The following is a 23536-nucleotide window of genomic DNA, read 5'->3' as shown; positions in this document are numbered from 1 at the left end:
TAAAACATCAAATATATTATAATATAATAATCTGACCCAACCAAGCACCACCCCCATTGACAAAACCTTTGCATTTTCAGTTAAAGTCCTTTCACAACATTACTCTAAAAATGCTTATGCAAGTCTATCTCAAATTGTATACAATTTTGATCTAAGCTCTATAAATGTTTCAGACCAGAACGGTCAGCAGACTTATTCTTACAGTCGCGTTAAGTATGACCTCAAAAATAATATATACGTACGCAAAAATTATTGAAAACAAATAATGAAGAGCTATACATTTTACCAGTGCGCACGAATACATTAAATTTTGGGTTATAGAAGTTATACGGAACTCTCGCAATATCTCTGTATAGAAAGCAGTGTCATTACGATGTATAACATTTTATTAAAATACAGGTTTCACATTGTATTAACATAGCCTTCTATATAAGGATGCAAGAATTTCGTACACTACTTCTACGAATTAATGCGCCCACTAGAATAAGTCTACAGGTCTACTAAATTTAGAGGAAAAATAAACACCTTGATCTAAACATTACATCAAGCACTAAACTATTTAGTACGAAGGTGTCAGTTATTATTTACAAAGGAGTGCCAAAGGGTTTCTTCATTTTTATATAAATTCATTTATATATAGCTTTAAAATGTATTTTTTAATAATATTCTAATGTACGAGATACGTTATCTACTAGCGCATTCATTCATATTCAGTCGGCTGAATATTGAGTAGATAGGTAGTTAATTAAATGAAATAAATCTATGTGAAACGGGATAGGGGTGTAAAAATATATTTATATATGTGATAGAACGTATAGTATGAATCCGCAAGTGAAATGAATTGAACGTTCAAATTTATCCGTGAAAATAATCTTACTCTTATTTTTCCTATGCAGGTATATTTTAATGATATAAATTTGAAGTTTACACCGAAATATGATTTTAAAAAAATGTAATTATGTAGTGATAATGTAGTGATGTAGTGAAAAATTGTGGATTACTGGATTAAAAATTGTTTAATCGTGTCTCACTGATGAAACCTGTGGTCACTTTTACAATATAATATTAATTATATAGTTAGGAATAAATTAATTAAAAACTATATTTCTATCATTTATTTTTAAATTAATTTACAATATAATGTCTATACCTACACTATATAATCTTTCGTGATTTATACAGTAATTTTGCATACGTTATTGATGAAAATATCATTGAATTGTAATATTATATTTAAATAAAGAAAATATAATAGGTTTAAGTTATATAGATACTGCTATTATTCCTATTTACAATGACGGTTAACCTACGAGTATAAACGAAACCAAAAAAAATAAAATAATTATGTAAAATTATTATTAAAAAATGCTTGATTGGTTTATTGAAATCTCTATGACAAAAAATTCAAAAAGTCAACGGCTTTTTAATCCTTTATTATAGCTCAATTTATTCAACAGCTGAATTTTTAAAATTCTGTTTGTTGCCGGCAGCAGTCTATTTCCGATTTCCGTTTCATCCATTTCCTATTTTATCTTATTTTTGATAATTTATCGAGAATTGAGAATACCTGAAGTTTCGAGATTGATTATTTATCGAGAATTTTCGAGACAATATTTCTCGATTATAATCCTTAGGTGGAACCACTTTGACTGGTAAATAACTGGGAAGTCCACTGGCTTATTAAACATACCAACTTAACCCACTCAATTTGTTGTATTAGAAAATATGTATTTACACAATAATATCCTAAGTAGCAATCACTTAGAATAATATTATGTATAGTGGTGAAGAGTACTGGCCTGTTACTGCATATACGTCGTTTTATCAATATGTATATATATTTCCTGACTCGCAAAATGATAGTAAGTTAGTAGGTAATTGTCGAAATATTTCTGTATTCTGCATGGTTCGCATTGGGCCGAAAATTCTGTTAGCTCTGTAGAACTATTGGAAAGATATATATTTAATGTAAATGGATATAATTTTAATGTAAACTAAAACGTCTAATGATTTGTGAATGTGATGACGATCACAAGAAGAGAGGATAGCGGCACTAATGGGTGTGTTCATTCATTAGTCGCAGCCGCCCTGCCCTAATGATGCGTTAATCAGTCATGTCTGATCTGGCGCTGGAAATGACGCAAATCATCTGTGTGCTAAGCTGTAGACAGATACTCTGTAATGAGCACTATACCGCGATTTAAAAATAGAATTCGATTTTTCAGTGAGCAATTAATTTATCACCGCAAAATTGGTGAAAGAAAACACCTCGACAGGCCAGTAATAATTTTAATTCTATCAGTTGTTTTAAAATGGAATTTTTAATTAACTTAGAACCAGAATTAGCTATATACAATCGATTAATGGTGAATAATATTTGTCCAAATGAGTAAGACATATTATTATAAGAAGAAGAGTCAATTGACGGAAAAATATAGAAGTCTATTGGTATTCCATAAATAATACAGAAGTGCATATCAATGTAACACGGACATGAGCGAGACGAATATAATCAGCTTGGAGCTTGCGGTGAATTAATACATGCTGCTGATGATGATGTTAGCAATTTCATATTTTGTATAATACAGTAAAAAAAATGATTTATAATATCATTAATTGATTGATTGGCTATTTTTCGTTATTTAAATATGTTTCGCAAGACATGTAATATAAAATGGTGAAATTCATATAAAGCACACATTTTTGTTAGATTTCAGATGTTGTTATTTTATTTTTATCAGCCATAATTTTAGTAGCAGATTGGATTTTTTAAAAGGTTCCTATAGGCAATGGGACGTTTTAGCATTTAATTTTCACTTAGTACTTTATTTATCCTAAGCGCCGGCTAGACGCTCATGCTTTACCGTAAGCTTATCTGCGCAAATCGGTTTGTATCGGGAAGCATTGTGTATGAACGTGAAAACTGTAGCTCGCGAAAACAGAAAAGCGCTGTAAAAGTAGTTTGCACAAACACCGCGCAGGTAAGTCACTGCAGTCTAGCTGGCGCTTTTGGTATGAAATGTGATTTATGTGAAATATAAACACTATTCGATGGTATATTTTGGCCCTATTTTTAAATGAAAAAAGATAATTACTCTTTTATTAGGTTCGATTGTGAGATTTATTACGGATTCATACTAGTTTTGAAATAATATTTTACCGATCGTATTGCAGAAAAGAAAGTTTAACGGATTGTTATAATATGTCATTGGGTGGGTGGCGACTGGCTGGCTTACCATGCGGAAGTCTTGGTGGAACGCGACGATCGGCTGCACAGCACCATGACCCTGAATGAGGCATGGATGAGTCAGAAAGTGGAATTAATTTATTACTTCGTCAACGTTATTAGCAGCTCCTACCCAGCGGGGATGCAGGAGAGGAATAGTCCTATCACTATACCTGAACCGATTTCTTTAAATCCACAAATTGTATGAACGCAGATTTATAATTTTAAGAATTTAGATTTTACGATTATACTATAAAAAATAATGTAAGACTGTCTCCTAATACTATTATAATACTAGTCAAATGAACCTTAAATACTTTTTGTAATACCTTTATGTAATACTTATTGGTCGTAAGAATTTTTTTTTCTCTCTATAGAGAAAGAGATTTTTTAAAAGACGAATTCATTTTTATGAATTTAATTTCATAATGAAATATAAATAGGTAATCAAAATGTAATTTTATAATAACGCTTTTGGCGATAATACATAATAAATACAAAAGATTTTTAATGCTATTTCCTTATTACAAAGTATATATTATGATTTAACGTATATGATATTATTATTATTGAGTTACGCTTTTCTTAATTATATATGTGAAATTATTGAAACTCTTCATAGTGAAAAATTCAATGTACCTACTTATAAAGACGTTAAAAGTATTCTATTGTGGTAAGAGGGAATTTTTTTCAATCATTCATCCACACATATTTTAGTAATTCGTTTCACAACAGATATCAATTTTAGCAAATTTATTTCTTAAAAGCATTATTCAACTTCACCATATTATTTTATAATATTAAATATAATATAAATATGCACATTACAGATAGATATGTTGAAATGATCGATGTTCTCAAACCACTTACAACTAACAAAATAATCACAATACCATGAATAGATACAGATTTCAACTTAACCTAAAAATGTTAATTATTATGTTAATCGATTCACGGATATAAAATACCGGAACGTTTTGACTTAATTAATGACCATAGTAATATATTTATTCCGATTACCGTAACGTATGGCTGGTGTAGAATAAAGTCAGAATGATAGGAATAACAAATAATTAAAAATGTATTGAACCCCTTTTGGTGGTCATTAATGTACTTAGGGAGCAAATAACGGCTGGGATAAAGCCCGGGGCTTCCGTCCTGTGAACACCCCTGGAATCGAACCCATTAACCCTCTTATCTCGGAAGTTTGAGCCCTTTCTAAATTAATAAATCAGTGGTGGCCATCTTTTTTAAAATCTAAAATAATCATTAAATAGAAAAAAGCACGAATAAAATTAACCACGTCACGTCTTTTATGAAATATTTAATATCAATACTGTAATAATATTTTATAATATTATTAATTATCCAAGTATCATTATTTATGATACGAACCAGAAAATACAATTAAGGCGAAAAAAAATGAAAGAAAAAATGAAAAGGTAGGTAACTAATGGAATATAAATTATTGTTTTGTATATTATTATAATGTTATTTATTTGCGACCAAGGTAAGTCGGAGTATTCGAAGAAAAGGCACGACTTAATTCACACCTAGAAACAAGTTTTCATAAGAAATAACAGAATAAAAGTGATTTTTTTTTAAATAATGAGAAGTTAGGTATAATATTTATTTTAACTGTTAATCTCTAATTAAGTTTCTAAATAATTAGACAATTTTAACAAAGAATAATGCATTCTTGTTATATTATAAATAAGATACCGATTTTAAATACCATTTGTATTTATTATCACGTAGGTTATGCAAACTATATTAATTTAAGAATTATTAATTACATCTCGCAAATTAACAGAATTGTTATAATTAACAAGGATGTTAATCTTACACTTCGTTTAACATAAAAATTTGGATGGACGCGGGACGGCTGCGTGAGGAATGTATACGAACTTTATAAGTTAACATTTTTTAAAACAACAAAAAAAACACAAAAGATACATTTATATCACCCTCAACGAAGATGGAGGGTTTAGCGCTTAAGTTTATATACTTAATAACGATTCGTTTAAGAGCCAAGTATAATTATTGGAAAATACCTTAAGTATTTAGGCAGGTACTTAAAATTATATTAACGTTGAAAATATAATATTTATCATAAAACAGTCCAGAAATGTTCACTTTATACAGGTTAATTATATTAATCAACTGTATTTTTAATATTGTGCGGTATGAATAATTGAGTAATTAACTCAAAAATTGGATTAGTATCACATAAATTAAGTTTTCCAACATAAAAGTATTATAATATTAAAATTTTGGTAAATTTTATAATGTATGAAATATACAAATATAAAAACGAATTGCAGTAAGAATTGCTATAGACGAATAATAAATAAATAAATAAGAAAACTTGGCATTGATTATAATAACAATAAGATGAATAGCTTAAAATAATTTAAAACTTATTTTTTATCAAAGCTCGATATGATTTGTGAGATATGTAAAAGTTTATTTATGGACAAAAATAACAGCAACTCTGTAAATTTTATTTATATATTTTTTTTCAAATATTGACAGTTCAAAAACTGTAATATTCGAAATAATCATTGAGCAATTCTAACTAAACTATGATTAAACTGCTTTAAATTATAAAGTAATGCTAAAATATGCTGTTGCTCTTATTATTGTGTATTTTTTTTTAAATAATGATTATACGAGTACCTAATAATATCAGATAATGATGACTACGATTATAATCCATCAAGAAAAACGACATCTATTTTGTATTATTATGTTTATATATGAACGACATTACATTATTCTATAATTCTATATGTCAAAACATGGCACAATATCGTAACTGTACGGGCAATAACACTATGTCATTTGTCTGAGGGTAGCGGAAAATATATAAGTCGTTTAGAACCGAAATCGTTACGCGAAAAAGCACCGGTGCTGGAAAAATACACCGAACAACTATTCGCTCTTAATAGTGTCGAAATAAGTAGAATTGATTTACGTTCGGTCAAGCACAACATTATTGCAAGCTGTCTGGTGCAAATGTGATAATTAAAAGTAACCGTAAGAACTTATTACAAATCAATTGATATACTTAAAATGTCATTAACAGTGTACTCTATCTATTGTAATAACAATATTTAGTTGAATAATGTAACGATATATTTCAGATGTATTATTTAAGGTTTTTTTTATAATATAGTCTCCAAAAATATGTATGAGATCGGTACTGACAATATTATCGAGGCAGTCATAATTTTATTTATAAATATATTTATAAGTAAATTAAAAAAATCCCAACTGATTAAGCTCCAAGATAAAAGCTTGTAAATTTTGCTTTAAAGTACCATATCAACTAATTAGAAAGCCACGACAAATGTGTTAAATTATTTATTTTATGATATATGTATATAAGTTTTTATAATATGTATGTTGGAAGGGAAGACTTTTAATTAGAATAATAAGAGTTTTCTCCTTTAACTGTCAGTGAAATTTTTGTAGGTTCACGATAACTTCAGGAAAACTTTCCTGGAAGTAGATTTTTGAACATTATATAATTGAGACATAAATCAAGTGACCCTAAAAATCGATACTTCATTTAGCTGACCACGTGGTAAAATTTAATTAAGTACTGCAAAATTATTACTTCTACCGTCCCAGAGTGGACATTGTTTGAATAAAATGTTTAAATTTGAGATATATCAGATTATTGTAAATATTTCATAAAGTAAATAATTTTAACGGTCATGTCGCACAAAATACTGCTTGAAAATAGCTCTCTTTAACTTACTTAAAGACGCGACATTTAAAAAAATCTACCCCCTTGCCGGGTAGAGAAGGGCGTAAACGAATAAGGGATGTAGACCAGGAAAGAAACGGGGGGCAAGACGGAGCCGGCCATGGCAACTGACACTAACAAATGACCTGTTATTAATTATTATGGGGACAGCTTAGCCAAGCTGCGAGTTTATATGAGATTTGTGGACGGAGCCTGGGTTGTTTACACTACAAGTTGTATGAGGAGGCGAGTACGTGATTAATGCCACTTTAGTTGATCGACAACTAAACAAACCATACCGCTTGAACCTTGATCTTGCACATGAGAGCATTTGTATAAATTTATATACTTAGGTGCCAAAATAATATATCATTCAAGTCAATAAAAAAATATATTTGGGAACCACTAAATTCAATAAAAAAGTCGTTTTAAATAGAAGTGAGAATCTCTGTGAAAATTTTAAATGCCATTATCTTAGGACAAGGTTATTTGAGTTACCATTGAAGGGAAGCGGAAAGAAAGATCATTGTCCACAAAAATCGCAAAATGAGTTAATTATGCCATCTTATGGAGAATTTTGTAAGCTATTAGATGGTATACTTAGAAAACAATAATAAAAATCATTGTCCAAATACTGACCTCATAAAGAAATCATTGAAATTCAAAAGAAAGATCATTATCACAAACATTTGACAAACTATATTAATATATTTTTATTTCTGTCCAAAACTATACATTTAACTAGAGTGAATTGTAATTATTGTAAATACATGTAAGATAACTTTTAATTTAAGTTTAAGAAATAATATAACAAGGGAGATTTTAATTTTTTTCACTTTATCTCAAAACTGAATTAATGTGACAGTGATATTTCTTTCCTCTTACACTTAATACTGAAATAGGGCATTGATATTCTAGATAAAAATAAAGAAAGGGTAAAACTGACTTATGAAGTCTTAGGTATTATCATTGAATCCCGAGTCTGAGAAATTCACATTTTGTTGTACAATGTGTGTTGGTCCCAGAGTATGGACTTAATAAGTTGAGCAAGTGAGTGAGATATATTTGGTGTAAAACAAAATATTCACAAGGCGGCCAAGATCCACATCGGATTGCATAGTCAATGGAAACTGTATCTTTGAATATATCTAGGAGAGGCGTATTTGCTGTCAAGCTATATAGCGTTAAATGTTTGTTAAAAATTCACTATATCTACAGTGAATATGAAGGTGTAAATAAATATTATACTGATGAGATAAAACATGTCTGATCGTGAAACTGACAACTTATAAATTATAATGCAATATTTCCAAGAAGAGTTTTGTGTGCTAAAGATAATATATTTTATATTACGGAGAAAATAATAAACTCGTATTGATAGTTATGTTATAAAATAAGCTGCCCAGAAGCAATGTTGAAGTATAAAGTTGCCGGATGATAATCTATGTGAGGCGTGTTTCACATGGAAGTACAAGCCACTTACAAAGTCCATACAAAGTGTGTAAGAAGTTTGCAGTTTTTGGTTCTGACACCTCATATATGAGACGTGTTATATATACGGTTATTGGGGGCACCGACGTCTACGTTAAATCATGCTCTACCCAATTACTTGAGTTCGGTCTGGCTGGCAAGAGGGGCTGGGGGTGCAGAAGTGTGCTGCGGCGGGGCGGGGGTGGCAATAAAGAAAGGCGGGGTGCGGATGAAAGGTTTACCTTGGACATTTTGAAAATAAAACAGGAAAATCATTTTGCACGACTAACGGCTACAAGGTATACAACTGGTGCGTAATTAATTGCGAAAATTATCACAGAAATTAGTCGTGTTTATGCATGTTTCTGCTCCTTTCGGCCTCAAAATTTCCATTTTGGCCATGGAGCGATTATTTTTGTTAGCACAAAACATTAAAACGTGCACAGGCATTTTTACTGAAAACCTTGTGAAATATAACTCGAAATCTTTAAATATTCAAAGATAATATATCCGATATAAGCAATGATTTTTCATTTAAGATTATTTAAAAAAAAAACAAAATGTAATACACTTTAAAGTAAATAATAATATATCAATCATGTTACGTACTGGAAATATAGATTTTTCATGAGAGCAATTTCAAATTTACAAACTGTGATAATTTCTATTGAATGATTTAATATATTAAAATTACTGTCGACATCTGGCATACATTTGAGAAATTAAAAAACTGAAAATTGTCGAACGATTATGAGATTTTTTATAAAAACATATATTTTATAATGTCATATAAGAATTTTTATGCCGAATATTAAAAAAAAGACAAAAATAACTGATTTAAACAATTTATAATTTTAGTACGTTGCATGATTGATACTATATGATATATTCGTATTTGTTTCTCATTCAGATGTTTATAAGACTACACAAAAAATATTGATTGTGATTATTCTTAGTATGTCAATGTCACGTTAAAATATAATATGCAAAATCTGTCGCGTAAAGATACAAATTTAGTGCCATATTTTGTCAAAAAGAATCAACTATCTACCTATGATACCTTTCTACAGTATGAACTAATATCTATCTCTATAATTAACCGTAATTGTATATGAGAACCCATATAGCTTGGTGAGTTGACGTTTATAGCTAACACTAAATACTTATAAAATGTAATTGAGACTTTCCATGTTCACATGCTGTAACGCTTTCCTAACCTATTTAACATCTATTCCTTAATGCCGTTAAAGACGCAAATCTATTACAACAAGGTTCAGAGTGAACAGAACTTTAATAGCGTGCCTGTAATATTAGTTAGCTAAAATTTTACTTAACACCTATGACGAAGATAAAACTAATACGGAAAGTTACACTGATTTGAAATATTACTACCATAATAAAGATGTTATTAATCTAACTATCTAACACTTTCTAAAATGATAGACGTCTACGTATTTAGAGTATAGCCTGATTACTTTTCATGTACTTAAACTTACTTATTATTAAATTACTATCCCTTTCAGAAAACGCTGACCGAAGATGTTTTCCTTACAATATTTTGATAGTATTCACAAACTAGGAGTTTATTAGTTTGAATTCATAATACTACGTTTGAAAAGCTTTTTATTTATTAAATGTTGGTTTTTACTGGTGCGAAATGTTATATTTTAGATTCGTGTTAATAAAAAAATACGCCTACAATAATATGTAATGATTAAAGTAATTTGGCTAATATACAAGTAAAATATAGATATTTTTTTTATATATTATTAGTACACCGAATATAAAGAAATAATGGAATTTGATATATCTACGATGAAAATAAATAAATCTAAAATAACATTATTATTGCTGGAATTTAACCTAATAATGTAATCTAAAATAAATTGTGTATTTAAAAATGTTATTAATGAATTATGATCCTATATTAAAATCCATAAAGTTGTACCGGTTGTAAAGCTACACTGTTCGTAAACGGATATTGTTAACTCAGTAAGGTGTGTTGGTGGAATGCAATAAAAAGCACATTGTAACATAATATATTATATGACTAGTTAGGTGATAAATCTCACAGTAGACTAATTGAATTCTCAGAGATTTTTTTGCCAAAGGCAACAAGAAGTGGGTACTATATTGAAGTTGGAGGCCAAGTTATGATAAAATGGTTTAATCACCCTTAATGGGCAGACATTAATAAGGCTAAATTTGGAATTGAAACACGGCACCGATCGGCAGGAAGCTGTTCGACGTTCCCCCTCCCCTTCGCGATATTAACTGCCGCCATTAAAGCCGATAACGAATGCTCATAATATCATCGACGTTGGTGCAATTAGTTTTCAGAAAATGTAAGTGCAATAAAACTAATATGGCGGGTAATATGTTACAAGTATGCCTGAAAATGAACAAGCTTACGTGTACAGACTTCCTGTTTTAGATTCACCGTGGGTCAAAATTACAAGTTATTTAACGTAAAAATACAGCAATATTGTGTACCCGAAACTACACCGCGGAGGTAATTAAGATATTTCGTATAAATATATTCCATATATATACGCCATAATATAATCCTTCACGCAATTCAGGTATTAGTACTATGATGGATTCATGTAGGCTATATCTAAAGATTAGACTGCAAATCTCTGTATGATTGAAAGTAATGATTATATCGTGTACCTAATAGCCATATTTATAAATTGACTTATTTCCGTTGAGAGAGTGGAATTATAATAACTACTCACACTTATATCAGGGAAGGTACAAATGGTTGTAATATGTGGTGGTCAAATCTAAGGTGACCCAAGTCCACTTTTCCATCTAATTCTAAAAAAATACTTATCATAGCGATAGTATTTTATTCGAATTAACAATCCACTATGAATAAAATATATCTATTTGAAATCCCGCCTTGTTTATACAGACAAAATATAAGAAAAATAATTTTCCCGAAATTAAAGTAAATACGCTTTAGTCCTAATCATTACGTTAATATGTAATTAAAGTACTTTTTCAGTTGGCTATTCGAAAAATAGGCATGTATACTGATTCAAAAAATACTTTATTCAGTTGAGTTGAGCGAAAAAATTATTTTATTATAAATAGTTTCGAAAAAAAGTTTTTTTAATTCTATATTTTTTTTATTTATCGATGTTGTCAGTTATTTCATCTTATAAAGACGCCCTCAAAACAATCAATACTAATTTTATAACAATAAAAAAATGTCACTCATATAAACATCAAAATTAAAGTATCATTGAAAACTTTGTTTCAAAACTATTATAATAGAATTTGACCACGTAAACGCCAGTTAAATTAAATGTTTATTGTGAATTGTGATCCAGACAGGTAGACGTCTTCATACAGTCGTCAGTAAAACGGTATTTCAAGATTATTTTATTACACAGAGTTGGATTGCCTTGTATATTTAGTAACAAATAATTATTTTAGATCCATAAACTATATTTTTATAATATGATAGATTTGAGAGTAGAATAATATTAATTAAAATATTGAAAGTAACATTTATTTAACGGCTATATTTGTGAAGAAAGTTTGAAAATGTTTTCTTATAAATCCTAATACTTGGTGGAATTGAACACGGGTTTCTTGAACTTGGGTCACTTTAGAACTGAGCAATGTTAATTTATAATAAAAACATTAAGAGATCCATTTGAAGTTTTTTGATTAACTTGAAAAGTATCAACTTGAATATGGAGAACGAAATTATCATAGGCTGCTTCAGTTTATCTGAAACCTGTAGCAACTGTCAATAGCGTTTAGATGAGACATTTATTAGTATGCTATATTTTTATGACGCCAATGATTGTTCTTTTACCCAAAATAAACTGGCATTTTGCCATAGACAATAATATGTAAAAAAAAACTGTACGACGGAAAACTCTAGAGTTTGCTGGAAATTCTAAAAGAATTTATTTTGAATGCTCGTGACATTTTACTGGATAAACCAATACTATTTGATACAGTATTAAAATATTACTAAATATTATGAATATTTCTATTTGTGAGAAATGTTATGTTATATTTAGGTATGGTACGTACGTCTTATGATTTATGTACGTAGTTGAAGTTGCAAAAAAATGGGTAGTATTTTATTTTAAATTGCTTTGATTTCATCGGAAAAACATGATAGTGACATCATATTTTAAACGCATTTAAAAATAACGATTTCATAAGACATTAAAACTTCGTAGACATGTTATGGTACAACCTATATCAATGAACAAGGCGTATAAGAATATTCAATCAAAATTATGTGTACAAAAAATTTTCATTTAATTTAAAGTTATTTGCTTTAGGAATATTAGTGGGTCACGCGGACGTTGATTTTAACTTTCTCGATTTCGAAAGACAATATTTCTAATACAACTTTGACAGCTTTCATTATCAATAATTTAGGCATTACGCTATATAGTAATTATGTATCATTTTGTATTGAAATAAACTATGTTATAAATGACAACATTTTGAGTAGTTACTCATTGGAAAGTAGTATTTTTTATACGTCATAATACGACAAGTCTAGAATAATATTAAACCAAATGTTATGTCAATATAATAAAATAATATTACTTTACTAATCATGAACTTTTATGACAGTGGTGAAGTAATAGTTATCGCTGTGTTTAAAGTGCGTGAAATACCCACGAAATGTAGCAAATTATTCTTTAGTACATGCTTGGCATTTGAAGGGAAAGTTGAATTGGGTATTATATTATTGATATGGACGTACTGTTATCTGGTTATTAAAGATGATGACAGCTGTTGAAGTTAATTAGAAATATTTTCTATTTTTGCGCGGTTAGTTATGCGGTTCGATTTGCGGTTAGAATTGCGGTTCGATTTGCGGTTGAAATTGCGTTTCGACCCAGGGGTGTTCACAGGTGCATTGCGTGCATGTTAGCCGCGGCCGCGTACACGCCGGTCAGGTGTTCGAGCGGGTGATAGGGCAGCAGAGTTGTTAACGGATGGTGGTGCAGGCCGCCGGCCAAACTGTTACCTGTCGGGTACGGCAGGCCGAAACTAGGGTAGCCCGAATAGCCCCGACCGGCTGCGTAGGCGGCATACGCGGCCGCAGGGAAACCTGAAACAGACAAAACACACAAAAACACATATTAGAAAAGTAACCAAACGATTAAAATATTACCTAGATATAGAATTACATAAAGACAAAAAGTAATGAATCACTGACAATATCTATCTACCAGTGGCGAAGGGTGGAGGTAGGCTGTTCATATCCGACATAAATAGTGCACACTAAACTTTATCAGTCATACGTAATTGTTTTCATCGAACTAAGTCTACAATTTACAAATGTTGTTGGTTAGTTTTTTTTATAATTCAATTAAACACTGCGAAAACCAAACCATGCTAGACAATAGTCAAAAAATAATCGTCTATCTATAAAATATCTAAAATCATGACATTGAATCATGCTTAATTTTGGATATTTTATAGAAACAATAATACTTTTTATCTACTATGGTTTGGCTTAGACAGGGCTTAATAAATTTAAAAAAAATGACTAACACCATGTTTAATATTATGTACTTATTTTTAATTCAACGAAAACAAGAATGAATAAAAAAAAATGCACTATTTTGTCGAATCGCTCATAACATACCAAAACTATTATGGCTTAGTTTAGGCAAAGTTTAATTGAATTTTAAAAACTAACCAACACCACCTGTAAATTGTAGTCTTAGTTCAATAAAAACAAATATGTATGACTGACAAAGTTAAATGTGCACTATTTATGTAGGATCTTAACAGCCTACGTCAACCCGTCGCCACTGCTATTTACCACTATTTATTATGTATTTTTAGATTGAAAGTTTGTGATCATGGGCCTACGTTCAAAGTTTGACCCAAAACTTTTTGCAGGATTCGATTTCGGCTTTCAATATAAAAATGATAATTAAAAAGAAAGCTCCGCTATAAATAGTTGGGTGCTTATTGAAAAAATCTGTTTCCAAAGAGTGCTATAGATTTTTGAACATATAATAAGTACAATACTTAAAAGATCTTCAACGTGAAGTCACAATTCTTAAAAACAAGAAGTACGACGATGAAGAAAACCATCTAATTATATTATTAAATATTATAAATTTTATTTCTCTAACTAAAGTAGACTTTCCTGATATTGATTGTAAAAAATAGAATCATCGGTAAAATTCAAGTAATTGACGATATTTTAAGTAGAAATAGAATTTTTCAGAGTATATTAGTCGGTCATTAAAAAAATAGTAAAAGTAATTGCCTAAGTTTATTTCGTAAAGCTTTCCCATTGTAATATAATATAATATAAGATCTAAATAATATTATACTTCTATTAAGTAATAACTGTGAATTTATTATAAATGGACTTAACATCTCCTTGTATGTACTGTAAATATAATTTTGTTTATTTAGTAAGTAAATATTTGTATGTGGGACAGTATTTCAACACCTGTGTTTAAGCAAATAATTACATAAAGACTTGGTGCACGTGTTGCACAACTCGCATGAATCACGGCAAACGTTCCCGGCAGCAGCAGAGCGAATAATCTCCGTTCCATTATCACTCGGCAAGATTATGGTGAGTTACTATGAGGAGCTACCACCAGCGTTGTCATAGCAACATGGTATTCGTATAATTAAAGCCGCTAACTACTAAAAGCGTTCCGAATTTCCCGAATTTCGCAGTTTCCGGCGGACGGAAGTGCGAAGCCGTGCAGGCTAGGTGCAACAACCCCCGCGGCGATTGTCACAACTTGGCGCGATCACTTTGAGAGAGATTTAAATTTAAATAATGATCAAACGCGAATTAGATACAGAACTGTAATTAGCGTTGTTAATTAATTGTTGCGCCGTTTTCGTTACAAGATAATCATTCTATTTTATTAGGAGAGCAATACAGAACAGATATCGCTGAAAAAGCTCGCTACACGAAAAATGGTATTTAAATAATATTATCAAAATTAATATCAATTTTTTTACATCATGGCAAAAGTGATAATTTGTTTCATAAGTTGTCTCAGAGTTGCGTTATCGCACTCATAAAAATAATATAACCATTTTCATTTCAATTATTCATAACTGTATTAACTGATGTTTTCTGCTTTCTGTGTCCACCTGTTATTGGAACCATAACTTATTCATTTATGTTGTGTCTAACATTCATAAATATTATATACTACTGTGATTGGTCCTATTGGTTGACCTTAATAAAAATAAAAAAATCTTTTCCGCAGTTCTTATTGAAATGGTGTTCATAAGAATAATTGATTGCCAGCAATCTACAAAAGAGACAGAAAATCACCAAGAAATAGTTAGGCCGTTATCGGTTTGAAACCTAACTAAATATATAATATATATAACAAATATTATTTGTTAACACTGTACTATGCAACAAAATCCAATTGAATTAGAAAATAAAAGATTATAACACTTGAAACACAGATGTAACGTGATCTCACTGGGAATCGAATCCGGAACCCACAATAAGTCAGTGCCATACGCAACGAAAGGGGGAGGGTGGTTAGTCCAATATAATGGTATGACTATGACGCTAGATTAAGGGGTTCATAAAACCAACAAAAATGAAATTAAGATGGAAGACGGGTATTTAAACAAATAACGAAACTGGTATCACATAATCAAATTAAATACCTATAACTGAACGCAGTTAATTTTTGTAAACACGATCTTTCTGCGAGCCATTTATGCTTAAAAAACGATAAAATAATTAATATTTGTATTAATATTGCATTTTTAACATGTCGTAAACATTAAAATTTGTTCGGCGGTTTGTAGAGCAGACCGTATTGTGTAAACTTGTCGTGGTTGCAGTACGTATATTTATTATTATAATCTCTATGGTTACTCTCTGCTAACTGTTCACCAATGGAAAAGCTTGTACGAAATGTCATAAGTATTAATGCTTCAAATGTTAATAGGTTATCAACAGGTTGATAATAAATAGTGATTGAAGTTTTAATGATAAAACATATTTATTTTCCGAAAATTGTTCTTTAGCAAACCACATTTTAAGAAAATATGTTAAACTGGTATAATCGAACTTACAGTAAAATGAATATTTTATATAATAACTTAAAATGTATTAAATTGTAATTTTAAAGTTCACTTGCAGAGGTACATATTACGATCATCCAATAAAAATTATAAAAAATAATAGCATTAATCAAACGTCTGACAGACAAAAGTAGGCTTATTATAATATTAACAAATAATTAGCTATATAAGAATAGTGAACATTTATAATTAAGTAATTATAAAATATTATAAATAGGTATTTAAAAATATACTCACCGTCAGGAAGAGCTCCCAATGACCACATGAAATCTAGAAAAACAAAATAATAAAGTTTTACTTTAAATCGATTTTTCGGAGGAGTATTTTTTAAATATTTTTTTAATATAAAAAATGTGATAAAATTATTGCTGTAGTATACGACAATATTTTCCACCATCTAAAATATTTTAAAGTCTACTGAACTACAGTGAGAAAAAATACCAAAAAACAAAAGCGAAATCTAAAACAATACCACACCCATACGTTCAGTAATATTTTTTAAAAGATTTTAAACTTTAGCTGAATTCTTGAAGTGATAATTATTTCTATGATCCATAATATTCTAACCTAAATTATGCGAGATATTATGGAGAAAAAAACTACTCTATTATCTACGGTTATATTCTTATTTTAATACACATATTTTTTAGAAGGATATAATTTAAAGTTTAATTTTTTAACAACATTTATTTTTATGGACTTAATATGACAATGACAAGTAAGCAGGCAATATTTTATGTAAACAAAATGGTGCAGACAATTTTAATGGCAATTATTGTTTTACCTTATCAGCTGTTGAAAGATATATTTTCAATTTGATATTTTTAGCTATGTTGACGTATTGCTTATATATAAATATTTAATCAAATTGCATGCATAAAATGAAATGCTAATAAATCTTGCACGCTTAATGCCACATTATTATGATGATATAATCCCGAATATAAAAAAATAAAGAAACCGAAAACCCATTTTTAGCTTGCGTTGTATTAAATTAATATTCCATTGCACCTTCAGTAAAATACAGACCTAAGTCTGAAATTGACTTTATAGAATCATGCATATGGTTGAAGGATTTTTTTTTGCTATTTTAATCAAATACTTTCAAATCTCAAATTCAAATAGTGTCAGCAAAAAAGCATTTTGTACAGAATAGTATATTATACTGTCTTCAATAAATATTATTATTAAGTTTTAAAAATGTCAATTTTCATTTTATCATTTAAAAAAATAAGAGTTAATTACCTACTAAAAGTAATCATATTTTTTCATAAAAATAAGTATATTATATTTATGTATTGAGGCTTTTACTATATTTACAGATAATATATACTTAAACGATTTAAACCTTCAAAAGGCTCTCATGCAAAATGGCATATTTAGTGTGCAAATATTTTTAATTTAAATACTTCATATTCACATTGAACGGTGTAGAGATACTTATTTATATAAATACAAAAATTGGCACTCTTATGTCTGTTAAATATGTATCAGAATATATAATTGATTTAAAAAATTCTCTGTAATAAAATTTTCGTTTCAATATGTTGAGGATAGATAAATACGAAATTTCTACAGCTCATCAGTAATGAGTCGCCTTGCAATGGGTGGTAGGGACAGAGTGGAGTCGAGCCATAACAATAAACGAAACATAAAAATAATGATCGCGAACATTATAATGTTTGTGAAAATGTCTGCACCATTATATTTGTAACAAGCGTACCGTGAAATCAACAAGGTAGACCACGCTCCTCGTTTTTGCCCATGTCATATTGTTTTAATGCCACAGAAAATGAGATTTAAAGTTTACACATTTAACTGCAGATAAAAATACAGTAAACAATCAAAATGCCTGATGGTATTAGTTAAGTAAAATTAAATAATACATATAATATGAAGGTATTTAAAGTATCCATATTATCATTATTTATATTTTTCAAAGAAATATTCTGTGGCATTTAAAAATACTTATGATTTTTTTTTTTTTTTTTTTTAATTTTTTGCATTATAAGTATTAAAAAAGCTGGTTAACTAATATTTTAATGGAAATATTTAAAAGTATTTGTCAGCATGTAATACATGAACATAGAAAGTTAACATTAGAAAAAATCTTTTTGAAAAAAAGTGTTTCTAAAATTGCATTAATTTTGGTAGTCAGCTTTAGTAGAAAATTTAGTAATGATGTACTTGCATTTGTTAATAATTTAATTTTGTTAGTAATTCATAAGCACGTAATTTAAATTTGAACAATGTTTATACACATTACGTTTATTCTCTTTTTATGTTCATGTATTTACATTATAACATATTTTTTGAACTATCTATAAAAATGAATATATTATTTTCTAACTTGTCTAAAATAGAGACTAATTTATGCCTACTACATATTTTTTTCTCTGTAAGAAATATAATATTATGACTATATTTAAAACACCCATTTAATATAATATATATGAAAAAAGATTGTTTACATTTGAAGGAATAATACCCATACAAGACGATATAATGAAGTTGCAACGAAATCTTCATTGAGCCGAAAGTTGAAGTTCACCTAAAGGTAGCTAGACTTTCTATTAAAATAAGGCAATAACATATATATTTATACCAAAAACTCTTATGAAATAATAATTTTAATGTTTATTAAATATCTAAAATATTATTTTTTTATGAACTGTTAAAATTTATTTATAATAATATAACTGCACTAAAATGCTTCTCACTGTAGTTAAAATTCTAAACTAATAATCATGGAATGTTATGACTAAAGAGTTTTATTGTACTAATGTTGGAAAAATTATTTTCAAATGAAAAAGTTATACAATACAACTTTTACTAATACAGTTTTTGTAGTCACTATTTTATGGTTAAATTATATTTAAATTCAACTAAATTATTTTTGGGAAACGAAAATAAATGGTACATGTTTTAATTAATATTAATATTATATAGTTAAATTTAAAACTTATTGATGTGTAATAATTGTTAATATAATTTAACATTTCTGAAAAAGTGAATAATTTCCCAAAAAATGACAATTACTCAAATATCTACGATCATTATTATTATTATTGGTATAATAACTTTACAGAATAATTTGCATTATTTTATAAGCTACCTACGCTTTTCAAATCTAACTAAATTTTCTACTTTTCACAGTCAGATTTCAGTTCATGTTTCTATCAACTGTAATTATAATTTTTCCTCTGAATTTTCAACTAACATATTATGTACTTAAAATGAATTTCACTACCAGTCATGTTTTTATAATTATTCGATTTCGAAAATATTAAATTTGTCATTTTATGGAATGCTAACTTTGATATGTCATAACACTCATAACTAATAATTGATTAGGCACCTAGGTACTATTGTAAAATAATTGAATAAAATAATTTATTTTCGTCAGTATAGATCGAATGTATTATAAAATTATTACTAGGTAGGTAGGTACTTAATAAAGTTAGTTTTATGAATTGAAATACTGTTTTGTTAATTTGTAAATTAAAGGAAGTATTAAAAAAAATAGTTCTTCATTTATAATATTATAAGACGTAATTAAAAAATACATGTATGATAAATAACAATAGAGAAAAGATTCTAAATAGAAAAAATGCATTTGAAAATTTTGGCAATTGATCCATTTCAGGAGTGATTTTAGATAAACGATAAACCCACTCAAAGTTGCTTTGATCCATTTCAGGAGTGATTTTAGATAAACGATAAACCCACTCAAAGTTGCTGATGATGACCGGTGGGTAATAAAAACGTGGGTCATAGTTGTAGTGGAGAAGGCAAATGGGCGGCGATATGTGCGGGCAAGGAAGCGGGCAGCGGAGCAGAGAGCGGTGCGCCTAGCGGAGCATAGAGTGCTGAGCCATCGAGGGCGTGCGCCCCCAGCAGTTCGGCGAGACTGTACGCTAGAGTTGGCGGGCGAGGGGGTCTCAGAGCGGCTACGGCGGCCAGGGCTCGCCTGTAGGCCACCTGAGCCGCCCCGGCCCCCGCGTTGGCCGCGGCCGCCGCTTCATACAGAGCCGATGGCGGCGGGTAAGGCGAGAAGCGATATGCCGAGGCGGGGGGCGGACCAGCGCCAGATAATGACTCACCGTATGCACCGCGACCGGCCGCTCTCGTCTTGGCGAGATTCGCTGGCAGCATCACCTCCTTGGGCTGTGCTTTCTTACACTCCACCTGTAACAATAACAACACGGTTATTAAACAATGGAATTAACACAATTTAACCAATGACTTATAATTACATATAAAAACTATGATTATATTAATGCATTTAACACAGTTCTTATACTATGCTACATGTAATTTATATTGTTGTGTGTGAAAATCTGGGCTACTGAAATATCAATTTGATTATTCTTTAGACAAATAACATAATATTCTTGCTAAATTTAGTCTCCTACATGATAAATGAAATGTAAGAATTTTCGTGCAGTGTACACGTGCATGTATTTACTGGCACCAATAGAGTGTAAATTATTTATAATTATTAATAACTATCTATACGCAAAACTGCTGGCTATCTCGCAAATCTCATTCTCCAAGCGTAAGCGAGACGCGTTACTGTCATTGTATGATATTTGACAGGTTGTGAAATTTGGTAAACGTTAAAATGCTCTGCGCAGTGTAGTTTGTATTTTTTACGGTAGGTTTGCCACTATCGTTCTACTGCGCATGCATATACGTCACGCAAGTTACAACTATCGCGTGGAAATTCAAAACCCGCTAAACTTTTTTGATCCAGTCTTGCAACATCGATGGTTTATCATTATGGTCGCGACAATAAGTACTCCCCTCCCATATGTGTAAATGGGCTATAACGTTGAAAAAAATTTAAGCATTTGTCTTAATTGGCCTAATCAATATTATAATAATATGATACTAAATAGATTCAAATACATTTCTTGAAAAATTCGAATATGTAAATTAAATATTATGAGAATTATAAATTATATTTTTATAATAAATAAATTGTATAAAGTAATGTATAGTAATGTTAAAATAATAACAAAAGTGTTGATGTGTGGTGTTTCATAAAAACAACACAAATTTTGGTTAAAGTATAAGACAGTACTATGTTCACTTCAGATCACTTTTAATTGGCATACTTTGCCCATCCAGTCTTGTAAAATACTTCAATTTTATCTTTTCATTAATCTTCTTAGTTTACAGAAGAGGAAATTAGATAAATCGAGGAATCTACGCCGAGCTTAAGTTTCGTATCATTAACATGTTTCATTAAATATAAGATACGACGATAAATTAGTTAGATACCATATACCTAGAAAAGTCGAGAGTGGGATGTTTTTACATTAAAATGTGAATTAAGCTGAGACACCGAAGAAATCCTTAATGGTTACTAAGTTAATGAAAAAAAAAGCCTCAAATCATTTTGCATTAGAGACTAGACTATTAGAGACTAGATTATTATAAGACAGTAGTTATTGCTAAGATAATTTACCCAAAAATTTTGATTGACAATTACATAAAATATCAAACCACAGTGTGCCATTCATACATTATATATAACAAAACGTCAAAACAGTTCGCAAAAATTGCGGCTATAAATAAGAATTTATAAATTAATATAACAAAGATATCAAAAACTTAATTTTATAGAAATTGAAGCAAAAAAAGGAACACTAATCTACATATGAAGTTAGCCACAAGTAACTTTGTATTGCAGGTTCATTTTCAGGGCGTATAAAAAGACAATTCATCTCAATGACTAGACAATCAACCAATAAGACTACACTATTATTTAGTAATAATCACAATGTACATAAAAAAACGGTTAGAAAATCCGAATGGTAACTAAACGTAATTAATATTTGTGGAGTTTACCAATTTAATCATAGGTCGTATGCTTGGCAAATAATTTTAAATATCATATTATAAATAATGTGTAAGGCTATTTTTATTTTAGTCCAAAATATTTGCGTTAAACCGAATAATAAAAATCAAACTAATCCAACCACAATAAAGCGTTTCGGATTTTTTTTATCAAGTTGTAATACAAAAAGTGAACATGTAGTTATGTCTAAAATATGTGATACGAATTGTCGGTACTGTTCGGTTAAAGCGGATACAGCGGAAAACGCATTTTGAAAATAGCCGATAAACTGGATTATTTGTTAGTTTGGGTTAGTTTAGGTTAGGTTAGGTTAGGTTAGGTTAGGTTAGGTTAAATTAGGTTAGGTTAGGTTAGGTTAGGTTAGGTTAAGTTTGGTTAGGTTAACCTAACAAATAATACAGTTTATCGGCTATTTTCAAAATGCGTTTTCCGCTGTATCCGCTTTAACCGAACAGTACCGAATTGTCAAATTGATGATCTATTGAAATTAAACTGAGTTTCAGAGATGAAAGCACAGCGGAATCAACTGACATCAATTTATTGAAAACCTAGTAAAGCTCAAATTAAACTGGCAGGCAGTAAAATGATGGGACATATTTTTTCCTCCACTTTGACTCCTCAATTATATTCAAATACATTTCATATTCGCGTACAAATTAATAAAATCGATAATTTTTATAAGTATCTAATAATACACATTTCCACATGCACGGGTTTTCTTACTGTTCCAATATTGGATTAAAACTGAATGAAAGATACAACAAGATGACGGGAAAATTAAATTTTTTCTATGGGTAATTAACGGTTAATTTGACTAGTTATCAGTTTATATTTAACGATACTAAATAGTAATAATTTGAGGTTGAAGTTAAAATAATAAAATATCAAAACGGTGGGTAAAAACTATCTTTTATAAATTAATGTTGTCCGATTCATTTTGTACAAGTCTGTACAAATACACTAAAATTTTATTATTAGTATAATAATATATTGTTTGTGCACGTTCTTGTGTAGACTATCCGCCTAGTAATTAATAATTGCATACTTTAAACTAAATGAACAGATCAGTAATATTTTAAAACTGCAATACTAAAAGAATTTCTCTAAAGCCATACTTTATTCTACAAAAACC

At 29.4% G+C, this 23536-nt stretch overlaps 1 protein-coding gene across 17 annotated transcripts in view; it reads right to left on the bottom strand.

The window, feature by feature from the left end:
- The window catches only part of Rbp6 (RNA-binding protein 6), a 1006046-nt gene that overhangs the window by 22180 nt on the left and 960330 nt on the right, over positions 1–23536 (bottom strand). For all 17 annotated transcript variants that reach the window (XR_015071926.1, XR_015071928.1, XR_015071929.1 and 14 more), the window contains 3 exons: positions 20642–20726; positions 16776–16808; positions 13465–13548 (listed from right to left, as the gene is read on the bottom strand). Coding sequence is in view for 11 of the 17 variants with exons in the window: in XM_085958080.1 (XP_085814206.1) it covers positions 13465–13548; positions 16776–16808; positions 20642–20726 (202 nt within the window). In the remaining 6 variants the exon portion in view is untranslated. The remainder of the gene's footprint in view (positions 1–13464; positions 13549–16775; positions 16809–20641; positions 20727–23536) is intronic.

Source organism: Rhyacophila brunnea, unplaced genomic scaffold, assembly GCF_057557595.1.
Source record: "Rhyacophila brunnea isolate RB1 unplaced genomic scaffold, BYU_Rbru_1.0 scaffold_7, whole genome shotgun sequence".
Taxonomy (NCBI): domain Eukaryota; kingdom Metazoa; phylum Arthropoda; class Insecta; order Trichoptera; family Rhyacophilidae; genus Rhyacophila; species Rhyacophila brunnea.
The sequence above is the reverse complement of the archived record's forward strand: the minus strand, read 5'-3'. Positions and strand labels throughout refer to the sequence as shown.